This window comes from Octodon degus, unplaced genomic scaffold, assembly GCF_000260255.1.
Source record: "Octodon degus isolate 3935 unplaced genomic scaffold, OctDeg1.0 scaffold00146, whole genome shotgun sequence".
NCBI lineage: Eukaryota > Metazoa > Chordata > Mammalia > Rodentia > Octodontidae > Octodon > Octodon degus.
In genome coordinates, this window is record NW_004524722.1 from 2,950,712 (window position 1) to 2,962,023 (window position 11,312).

At 49.3% G+C, this 11,312-nt stretch overlaps 1 protein-coding gene and 1 pseudogene across 6 annotated transcripts; one reads left to right on the top strand and one right to left on the bottom strand.

The window, feature by feature from the left end:
• The first annotated feature begins 624 nt into the window (after positions 1-624).
• Positions 625-969, top strand: LOC101586315 (annotated as a pseudogene). The gene has a single exon (XR_001117310.1). The product of XR_001117310.1 is annotated as a 60S ribosomal protein L37 pseudogene (transcript).
• Positions 970-1,726: 757 nt separating this feature from the next.
• On the bottom strand, positions 1,727-10,028 carry Folr1 (folate receptor alpha). Of its 5 annotated transcripts, none has more exons than XM_004642060.2 (5): positions 9,902-10,028; positions 7,447-7,616; positions 2,474-2,662; positions 2,237-2,372; positions 1,727-2,115 (listed from the first exon to the last, which is right to left on the bottom strand). In XM_004642060.2, the coding sequence occupies exons 2-5, from the start codon at positions 7,606-7,608 to the stop codon at positions 1,835-1,837; spliced, it is 768 nt and encodes a 255-aa protein (XP_004642117.1). In that variant the 5' UTR covers positions 7,609-7,616; positions 9,902-10,028; the 3' UTR covers positions 1,727-1,834. The 5 variants fall into 5 exon arrangements, with proteins under 5 accessions (XP_004642117.1, XP_023557895.1, XP_023557897.1 ...); XM_023702127.1 differs by having other exon boundaries at positions 7,447-7,629; XM_023702129.1 differs by having other exon boundaries at positions 9,898-10,028.
• Positions 10,029-11,312: the final 1,284 nt, after the last annotated feature.

Here is an 11,312-nt window from a genome sequence, read left to right on the forward strand (position 1 = left end):
TCTGACCCAGTGAAGAGTGGGATGAGGGTGCTATGAATAGGGAGCCTGCCTCTCCACTGCATGGCACCCAGACGTGGCATTCCATGTCTGCTGCATGAGGTGAGGACACACCATCACGCCTCTCCACTGCATGGCACCCAGCACCAGCACTCACTGTATTTTTTATCAGACCTAATGAAGACATTATAGCTGCTACTGACTTTACTTAAAGGGAGAACTGTGCCTGAAAGCTGTTTGTGTGTACTTTGGGGGGGAGGGGGGTGCAGTTCCAGGAATGGAACTCAGGACCTGTGCCAGCCAGGGAAGCACTTATCTCGCTGAGCTATCTTCCTGGTCCCATCTGGCTGAAAGCTTTGCTAAACTAAGATTCTCAGTGTCGGTTCTAGTTCCTCAGGCCAGGCATAGGCCCATTGACTTTGCTACATGCATACATAAAATGCAAGCACTAGTACCTACATCTTATTGGAATAAAATGTAAAGAATGGCCGGGGAGATGGCTCAGTGGAATAAGCACTTCCCTGGCAAGTGCAAGGGCCTGAGTTCAATCCCTGGTTCCGCCAAAAAAAAAAAAAAAAAAAAAAAAAGTCACTTTAGCTCTTTGGTCTCGGCGGCACAAGCGAGATGACGATGACGAAGGGAACGTCATCCTTTGGAAAGCGTCGTAATAAGACACACACGTTGTGCCGCCGCTGTGGCTCTAAGGCCTACCACCTTCAGAAGTCGACTTGTGGCAAATGTGGCTATCCCGCCAAGTGCAAAAGAAAGTATAACTGGAGTGCAAAGGCTAAAAGGCGAAATACCACCGGAACCGGTCGAATGAGGCACCTAAAAATTGTATATCGCAGATTCAGGCATGGCTTCCGCGAAGGAACGACACCTAAACCCAAGAGAGCAGCAGTTGCAGCATCCAGTTCATCTTGAGAATTGCAGCAATCACTCAAAATAAATGCTTTGGTTTTAAAAGAAAAAAAAAATGTAAAGAATGTAGGATAGTGCCTGGCACACTCCACTGTGTCAATGTTAGCTCTTGCTGGCCTCTATACACTTCCTAGGCATCCACTCAAAGCACTCTGGGCTTTCCCATCCCCAGCTCTTCCACTGAAGAGCTGATCACAGGGGACTGGTGAGATGGCTCAGTGGTCTAAAGCACCTACTTGGAACAAGCTTGGCAGAGCACAGGGACTGCAGTTCAATCCCCCAGCACCACATGCCAGCCAGCCCCGCCCCCTGGTGGGCTGAGTTGGCCACACACATAAATAAATAAAAATTAAAAAAAAAAAAAAAAAGAGCTGATCACAGCACAGAGATGAAATGATTAAATCCTTAGAGCCAGTGAGATAGCTCAGCAGGTTACGAGGGTTCAATCCCCAGTCCCATATGCCACACCAGCCCTGCCCTCAGGGCACACTGAGCCGGGAAACAGAGCCCAGGTGTGGTGACACACACCTGTAATCCCAGTGCTGGGGAGGCTGAAAATAGGAGGATCACTACAAGTCCAAATACATAAACCCCAGCACTCCAGTGGGAACTGCTGTGAGTTCGAGGCCAGCCTGGACTACATCATGAGACCTTGTGTAGGGCAGAAAAAAAAGAAAAGAAAAAAATTGAGAGCTATGAGAGACTGGCTCACAGTAAGTGTCAGAGCCGGGAACTGACCCAACTAGCCTCAAGGGAAACCAAGAAGCAAGACAGTTGTTTTCCCCTTCATCCCCAAACGATGCACCGACACGAGGAGAATCTCATTTATTTAAACGGCTGCTCAAGGCCCCACAGGGGAGCCGGAACTGAACGCCCCTGCGCGGTGGGGCTCAGCAGGCCAGGCGGTAGGAGGAGCTCACTGCAGCAGCCACAGCAGCACCAGGAGCAGGCTGAGCAGGAGAGGCCCCGCCCCGCGGAGGCCAGCTCCGCCCATGGTCTCGGCGTAGAACCGGGCCACCTCCTCGTTGGGGTTGCCCTGGGCGGGGTCAAACCACATCTGGATGCAGCGGCCACTCCCTCGGCTGTAGTTGCTGGCTTTGTAGGACTTACTCCAGATTTCCTCGCACAGTGATGCCGGGGTGGGGAAGTAGAAGTGGAAGGGGTGGCAGGCAGCTCCCTCGGGGCACTGGTTGTAGCCTGCAGTGGCAGCGGGGTGGGGGTGGGGTGGGGTACCTTAACGATTGAGCCCAGGGTCATCTCAGCCCCACACCGCTACCTCTGCTTATCTCCTCCCGGCCGGCCGCATCGGGGCCCTCACCTTTTTCCCAGTTCCAGCCCTTGTGCCAGTTGGACTTGCAGGTCTGCGAGGTCTTGCAATCCTCCCACCAGCGCTGGCAATCCTCCTGGCACAACGGCACGTTAAGGATCCGCTCTTTGCGCCAGCTTTGGTCCACCTGGGAGATCGGAGAGGAGAAGGGCTGGTGCTGAAGAACCTCGGCACTCAGCCCACCCCGAATGAGGCACAGCGCTGGGGGTCCCGAGAGCACTGTTCTACCTGCTGGATCCAGGGCCCCAAGTTGGGGGAGCACTCATAGAGGCAGGCGTCCTGGATGAAGTGCCGCTTGCACGCAGGCTCCATCTCGCCACAGTGGTTCCAGTTAAATCTGTACAGGTAGGAGATATCCTTATGGGCTTCCTGGCTGGTGTTGGTGGAGCAACACGAGTTCTTCTTCCAGGGACTGCACTGCGTGGGGCAAGATACAGGGCTGAATCCATGCCAACAAGCCACAGTCACACACAGCCTCCCTCTTTCAGTCCCTGATTCCCTAACACAGTCAAAACTCCTTCAGGGACATACTTGCGGTAAGAGCCTCCTTTAGAAGAATGGGTTCTCGGGGCTGGTGAGATGGCTCAGTGGTCTAAAGCACCTACTGAGAACAAGCTTAGCAAAGCACAGGGACCACAGTTCAATCCCCCAGCACCACATGCCAGCCAGCCCCGCCCCCTGGTGGGCTGAGCTGGCCACACACACACATAAATAAATAAAATAAACAAAAGAAGCAGTAAAAAAAAAAAAAGAAGAAGAAGAAGAAGAAGAAGGGGTTCTCAGAGGCTGTGGAAGCCCAGCAGGAACTTACAAAATTCATTAATTCCCATCTTTACTAAACTCCTATATACTTTTGTTTGTTTATCTTTTTGTGTGTGTGTGTGTGTGTGTGTGTGTGTGTGTGGCCAGCTCAGCCCACCAGGGGGCGGGGAAGGCTGGCATGTGGTGCTGGGGGATTGAACTGTGGTCCCTGTGTTTTGCTAAGCTTGTTCTAAGTAGGTGCTTTAGACCACTGAGCCATCTCACCAGCCCCTGTTTGTTTATCTTGTATGGGTTTTTTTAGTCTTGATTTTTGAAATAGGGTCTTACTACATTAAGGCCCAGACTGGCCTTGAACTTGTGATCCTCCTGCCTCAGCCTCCTGAGTGCTGGAACTGCAGGGATGCACTACCATGCCCAGCTATGTTGACTTTATTAAGTATTTAGACAGATTCAGAATACAAGGTGTTGTGGCAAAAATAATTATTATATAGAAGAGACCTCAGGGGCTAGGCAGGCCTCCTACATAGTGAGATCCTGGAGAGAGAGAGAGAGAGAGAGAGAGAGAGAGAGAGAGAGAGAGAGAGAAACTTCAGGTCCAACAAGGCTGAGAACTACAACCCAAATGTTTGTCAGATGCCTAAATTCAAAGACTTGGCAGCCAAAGCTTGGCATGGTGGTGCATGCCAATAATCCCAGTACTAAAGGAAGCTGAGGCAAGAGGATAATTGTGAGTCTGAGGCCAACCTGGGCTACATAGTGAGTTGAAGGCCAACTAGAGTTACATAGTGAGTCCCTGTCTCAAAACAAAACAAAACTCTCAAATACTTGGCAGCCTCGTGGTTGGAGAGTCCTGGCCACCTCCCAAGCTGAGGAGAGATGACAGAGAAGAGCTGCCATAGGCAGTGTGCTTCTCTCTGAGGATCAAGGATTCTTTCCTAATCTAAGCCTTGATATCTACTTCCACCCCAGGATAGATTTTTTTTGTTTTGTTTTGTTTTTTTAAAGACTGGGGGGGGGGGGGGGGGCTGGTGAGATGGCCCAGTGGTCTAAAGCACCTATTTAGAACAAGCTTAACAAAGCACAGGGACCCGGTTCGATCCCCCAGCACCACATGCCAGCCAGCCCCGCCCCCTGGTGGGCTGAGCTGGCCACACACACACACACACACATAAAATAAAATAAATTTAAAAAATAAAAAATAAAAAAAATAAAGACTGGGTCTCACTAGGTAGTTAATCTGGCTTTGAACTCACTACACAACCCAGGCTGGCCTTATCCTTCCATCGATCCACCATCCACCTGCTGAGATAGCAGGCTTGTGCCACCAGCCTAGGATAGGTCTTTCTAACTGCACTTCCAGGCTCTTTCTGGACCTACTTCCTTCCTTGTGCAATCTGCATACCCAGCATCCAAGAGAGCGGGCCACTGGCACTATACTGATAGCTGGCACACAGTGACCCAGCCACAAGTTGGGCAGAAAGTCAGAAACAAGGCTGGAGACAGTGGCCGGGGCTACTTGAAAGCAAAGACATGATTAGGTATTTTACTCCTTTTGTTTTCTTGATCACTAGTTATGGATAAGATCCATACAGCCTGTGGTTTCATGCTTTATTTATTTATTTAAACATTTATTTATTTATTGTGTGTGTGTGTGTGTGTGTGTGTATGTGGCCAGCTCAGCCCACCAGGGGGCAGCGATGGCTGGCATGTGGTGCTGGGGGATCGAACCGCGGTCCCTGTGCTTTGCTGAGCTTGTTCTAAGTAGGTGCTTTAGACCACTGAGCCATCTCACCAGCCCCATAGTTTGTTTAAACATAGTGGTCATTTGGATAGGAACTGGGTTGAAATTTTCTTTTTTTTTTTTTAAACATTTATTTATTATTATTTGTGTGTGTGTGTGTGGCCAGCTCAGCCCACCAGGGGGCGGGGCTGGGTGGCATGTGGTGCTGGGGGATCGAAACACGGTCCTGTGCTTTCCCAAGCCTGTTCCAAGTAGGTGCTTTAGACCACTGAGCCATCTCGCCAGCCCGTCATACTTTATTTAGAGAAAATATTATATCCTTTAAGTGTGCTGATAAGATCCAGGGCTCATATAATGTTCAGACAATTGGTTAGGGGTTGGAAAAACCTCAAGGTCTCAAAAGAAAATAATTGGAGATAGCCACCTACGGAGTCAATAGTTTTCTCTGAAGTAGGTAAACACAGCTCACTGTATTTGTAAGAGAACAATAATATTGTTAGGGATTACTACAGAGATGAGGACACAGACAACATCCTGGGGTCTTACCTGCTGCTCATTAAAAGGGTAGTTTGGTTTTTTATCCTGGGATAGCGAAGGATTTAAAAGCCATTTTGAACAGGGTGTGGCAGCACAGACCTGTAGTCTCAGCATAGCATTTGGGAGGCCCGGACAGGAGGATCACTTCAAATTCAAGTGATCCTGTGTAAACCTGTTACACAGTGAGTTCAAGGCCAGCCTAAACTACAAAATTAGACCTTATCTCAAAAACAATTGCCGGGGGCTGGCGAGATAGCTCAGTGGTCTAAAGCGCCTGCTTAGGCAAGCTTAGGCAAGCACGCAGGGACCTCCGTTCGATCCCCAGCACCACATGCCATGCCAACCCCGCCCCCAGGGTGGGCTGAGCTGACCATAAAAAAAGAAAAAAATAAATAAAGGAAACATTTAATTAAAAAAAAAAAATGCCAGGCTGGGGAGATGGCTCAGTAGAATAAGTGCTTCCTTGGCAAGCGCAAGGGCCTGAGTTCAATCCCTGGTTCTGTTAAAAAAAAAAAAAAAAAAAAGCCATTTTGGGAACATAAAAATAATTATTATATTAGGTACATGTACCAACTCCCCACAATAAATGTAAGTTAGGGACAGCAAACATTTACTAATAATAGTTGAAAAATATAAACCAGTCCTCATAAGGCCCCTGCAAACAAAAATCCATTTTTCTATAACCCATAACTCTTTGTTTGAAAAGGATCTTACTGGATGTGATGGCACACACCTGCAATCCCAGCACTTGGAAGGCTGAGGGAGTAGGATGCCTTTGAATTCTAGGCCAGCCTGGGCTACAAAGGAAATTCAAGGCTAGACTGAATTCATAGTGAGACCCTGTCTCAAAAAGACCAAAAAAAGAAAGAAAGAAAAGAAAAAGAGGCTGGGGAGATAGCTCAGTGTAATAAGCGCTTTCCTGGCAAGCACAGGGTCCTGAGTTCAATCCTCAGTACCACAAAAAAAAGAAAAAGGATCTCACTGTGCCTCCCACTTACAGAAATCCTCCTGCCTGGGCTGGTGAGATGGCTCAGTGGTCTAAAGCACCTACTTAGAACAAGCTTAGCAAAGCACAGGGACCGCGGTTCAATCCCCTGGTTCAATCCCCCAGCACCACATGTCAGCCAGCCCCACCCCCTGGTGGGCTGAGCTGGACACACACACACAAACACACACACACACACACACACACACACAAATAAAATTTAATAATAAAAAAAAGAAATCCTCTTGCCTCAGCCTCCCAAGTGTTGGGATTACAGATGCCCAGCCTGTCATTCTGTATCCTTTGTTACTATACACAATCTTCCTTCAGTTCTACACATAGATAACGTTAATCACATAGAGCATATATAAAGGTTGACATAATAAGATTAATTAATCCTGAACTGACATATTCTTGCTCCACTGGACATTCATCAAGAGTCTCTGTGATCTCCTTCCAAAAAGGCAGAGTTGCATCTTTTCTGGAGATGAGAAACTATCCCCAGCCATAAAGATTTCAATTTTTCAATACCAGGACTGAGATTATGATCAAGCTAAACCCAGAACATCAGCCAAACTCTAACAGCTGGCATCCCAGCCAAGTATGGTGGGCACACCTGTCATGCCAGCACTAGAGACCAAGGCAGGAGAATGGCTGAGAGTTCCAGGCAGCTCGAAACACAGTTGAGGTCAGACCAGAAAAATAAAAACTTGCCTTCCACCAGTCTGAACCCCTATACCAGAATGTGACCCTTCCTGCTACCTAAACTAGAGCGCTTTTTTGTTGTTCTTCATTTGTTTTTTTGAGGCAGGGCCTCACTATAGAGCCCAGGCTGACCTTGAATTTGCTGTGATCCGCCTGCCTCTGCCTCTGGAGCTCTGGGACTGCAGACAGGTGCCGCCATGCCCTGCTACAGTACTTGCTTATCTTTCTTTAAACTTTCCAACTGAAGCCTTTTCTCCTTTGTAGATTTGTGGTTTAGTCTTAATTTTCATTGCTATTAAAAGCCAAGACCTAAGCAAGCCAGGGAGCACAATATTGGTGAAATGAACAGTCACACACATCAGAGCAAACCGGAAGGTATGGAGGGCAGCTCTGTCTACCTCTGCTATCAAAGGGGGCCGGCATTTCCTGCTCCTGACTGGCCCTTCCTGAGTCAGCCCCAGGGCAACCCACCTGCTCGTGCAACTTGTCCTCAGGGCTTGGCTTGTCCTTGTGGTGCTTGGCGTCCATGCACACGTTGAGAAGATCGGTCCGGGCCCGAGTAGCACTGGCCTGGGCTCCACATGCGGCCACCCACACCAGGAGTAACAGCTGTGCTGTCACCAACTGGGCCATGTCAATTCCTGGCGAAAGGAGCTGTGGTAAGAGACACAAGGAATACGGAGGTGGGGCTTCAAGGTATGGCCCTGGCCCCAGGGGGTGGAGCCTGGCAGATCCTATGCTGCCTCCTCCAACTCTGCGCGATGTCCGGCTGTCCCAGACTCATGAAGCGTGGCTCCACTGCTGGGGACAGTCCCTGGCTGGAGCCTTTCTGCATTCTCCAGGTGATCATGAAGGTCTGGGCTGGGCAGTGTGCAGCAATAGCCAGGACCCTACCATGCATCCATAGCCCCTTATTCAAAATCAGTGGAGGCAGATATTTCCGGGCTTTAAAGTTTTAGGATTTTACAGGACATGGTGGTTTAGGCTTGTAATCCCAGCACTGAAGAGGCTGAGGCAGGGGGAGGATCATCAGGAGTTTCAGTCCATCCTGGGTTATATAGTGAGCTTGTCTAGGCCAGCCTGGATGACATAGGGAGACTAGATTTCAAAAAATCCAAAAAAGAAAAAAAAAAAAAATTAGGATTTTATAAGAGATAATATAAACTAGGATAATATGATTTACATGTTTCTAACTATCGAGGGGAAATTCTGAAGAGAAACAGTTTGATTAGTTTGATATTGCTGGGGTAAGTATATATAAAACCTCACATCAATTTTCAGGTCAAATTTTGACTCCAGATGGCTTAGTGTAGGGGCTGGGGAAATAGCTCAGTGGCATAAGTGCTTGCCTGGCAAGCATTTGGGCTAAATCCAGGGCCTTCAAACTGAGCTATATCCCAGCTCTTGTTTATTTTGAAACAGGTCTCACTAAGTCATTAAATTGCCCAGGTCTGCACTCAAATTTAAATCCTTCTGCCTCAACCTCCCAGTAATTTCCACAGTTGTGTTGTTTTAAACTTTGATTCTAGCCTTTCTCAGCTGCATTACTTGGGTTAATGCAAGAGAGACCTGTAGGAGGCTCTATGACCCAGGGATGTCTGAGGGCCCAAAGGCCAGTGGGGTAGGAGTAGAGGACAGTATTGGGGTGTCAGGACTCTGGGGCCATCTATGGCTATCACAGGATGACCTCCACTAGCCATCCTTTCAATCCTTTGACCTCAGATACTGAATTTTAGGAGTGACTGTTCCTTTCATTCCACTAACCACCAGGTGCTGGGTCTTTCCTAAAAATGTTCCAAATTCATTTTCCACAAATCAATGGAACATTTATGTCCTCTCTCCCCCTCGAGCCCAATTCCCACACACAAGCCAGTCGCTGAAGCGGATGCCCTCGCTTGCAAGGGTACCTGGCCTCAGCCTTGCCCGCTTGTCCCTTGGAAGGGGCTCAGGGCCTCCCAACCCGACTCTCACTGCAGCCTGAGCTGAGCGGCTCCAGGCCCTCTGCACAGTGGGGCTCTGTAAACCCGGAATTGAATTCCCACCCGCTGTCCTCCTTCTCTCACTTGCTAATTCTTTCACTTCTCGATGCAGTCCTGGCCTGCCTCTGTTGACCCATCACTCACTCATTAATCTCAGAGGCAGCCCAGGGAAATCTGTTCCTTCCGGAGCACCAGGTAATTCTTCAGCTCCAGCTCTGGCCAAACAAAGTGGCTGCTTGGAGCGCAGATTAGAGGCGTACAGCCCAGCCAGGCCCGGCCCTCGCTCCACCCCTGCCTGGAAAACTGTCTTCAAAGTCTTTCCTCCTCCGAGGATTAAATGTAGGGGGAAAGCACCGCTAAGGAAGTGATAGCCAATTGAATTTATGTGGAACCCACTGGGCCAGGAGTCAACAGCAGGGAAGACCCAGGTGTGATTCTGGGCCCTTACACTCAGGCCATCGCACTTTGAGCTTTTCCCCATGCTGTGGCTCTCCAGTGCTGCAGGGGGCTGCAGAAGTCCTGTCCTCTCCCCAGCAGGGCAGTGGTTTCTTGTTGCTGTCTGCTGTCTGGAGCCAGAGCTCTCTAGGTCCGTGTCCTTGTGCCGGACGACACTCCTCCCTAGTCCCCTCCTACCTTCCTACTTTCATCTCTGCATCTGAGTCCAGCTGTGACGTGTGCTACTGGGGTCATCCCCACTTCCAGTAGGAGAACTAAGAACTCAGTGCCGGGCCGATGGGCCAGAGTCTGGGCCACAACTTCTGGGATAGACCCTAACTTGTAGTTGAACCTTGGGCAGGCCACACGCAGACCTGGACCTGAGTCATCCCCTCTGCATTCCCTGGGCGTCCCAGATATAAAGAACGTCCTCCCAGTTCTCAGAGACTTCACCCTGAGATGGGAGTCTCAGGTGTGTGGCCCCTGACCCAAGAGGGTAGTGAGTGACATACCTGGGAGAGGGGGCGACTCTTGGGTTGGCTCCAGCTGCTGCTGTGCTCCACACCTGCCTTGCCTTCTACCAGGGCATGACTGAGGTTTTAGTGGCCTAGGAGACGGGCAGTGGGGTGAGCAGTGGGAATGGAGCCCAGGAGCACAGTCTAGGACGGGGCGAAGGCCACTGGGCAGTTAATTATTGCACGTGAGCACCGTCGGGCCCACATGGGGGTAGGAGAGGTGGATTAATGGAGTGGCCTGGGCTGCTGGGCAGCTCGGTGGTACAGTGCTTGCTTAGCATGTACAAGGCCATGGGTTCAATCACAGCACCACAGGGTGGGGGGCAGGTATAACCCTAAAACCCTAAAGGCCAGTGCCCACACCCATCACTCTTTTTCCCCAAAATCTCAAGTGTGATAAAATCTTACAGCCTAAGCTGGCAAGATCGGCTGAATTGAGGGTCAGCAAGATAGCTTAGCAGACTAAACAACTGCTTAGGAAGGCTCAGGGACAGGGATTTGATCCCTGGCACCACAGGCCGCACCAGCCCCATCCTCGGGTTCACTGAACCTGCCATCCATTTGGGGTGTGCTGGTGCATGCCTGTAACCCCAGCAATGAGGAGGCTGAAAACATAAGGATCACTATGAGTCTGAGCTACATAGTGAGATCCTGTACCAAATACATTAATAATAATAATAATAATAATAATAATAATAAAAGGCAAAGCCCATTGTAGAATACAGGCTAGTAAGCTGAGTGTTGCAGAAGTGGACCCACTGTGCAGAGCCACCAATCCCTCCAACTTCACACCCCAGGTGTCAGTGGCCTTCAGCCACAAAACAAACGGACATTCAGGATCTTTTGATCATGGGCTCAATTATCCAAAGACCCAAGCTCTCCTCCCTTCATCCCTCAGCCCCCCACTCCTGTACCCTTTATTTATTTTTTGTTTTATTATTATTATTATTATTTTTGCGGAACTAGGGATTGAACTCATACCTTTGTGTTTGCCAGGCAAGCACTTATTCTACTGAGCCATCTCCCCAGCCCCTCCTATAGCCTTTAAACAACTGCTAAGAGTCTGGATTAATTCACACTTTTCCTCACCTCCAGTCCAACCAAGGACAAAAAGCATTTGTTTGTTTTTTTGAGACAGGTTGTAGTCCAGGGTGACCTTGAACTCTGAGCAGTCCTTCTGCCTCAGCCTCCCCAGCACTGAGATTATAGGAGTGCACTATCACACCCAGCTCAAAAACCTTGGTTTGGTTTGGTTTTTTTGGTTTGGTTTCATTTGGTTTTAGACATGATCTTGCTAATGTAGCCCAGGCTGGCCTCGAAACAATAATCCTCCTGTCTCAGCCTCCCAAGTGCTGGGATGACAGGTTTGTGCCACCACGCCCAGCTGTGACTTATTTTTCCTCTTCTT

What these genes read in the sequence shown, in the direction of transcription:
- Folr1 (XM_023702126.1), bottom strand. An exon ending in AGGACAAGTTGCACGAGCAG is followed by an intron (nt 2,663 to 7,446) that starts GTGGGTTGCCCT and finishes TGCCCCACGCAG; the next exon opens with TGCAGTCCCTGGAAGAAGAA. An exon ending in TGGGGCCCTGGATCCAGCAG is followed by an intron (nt 2,373 to 2,473) that starts GTAGAACAGTGC and finishes CCGATCTCCCAG; the next exon opens with GTGGACCAAAGCTGGCGCAA.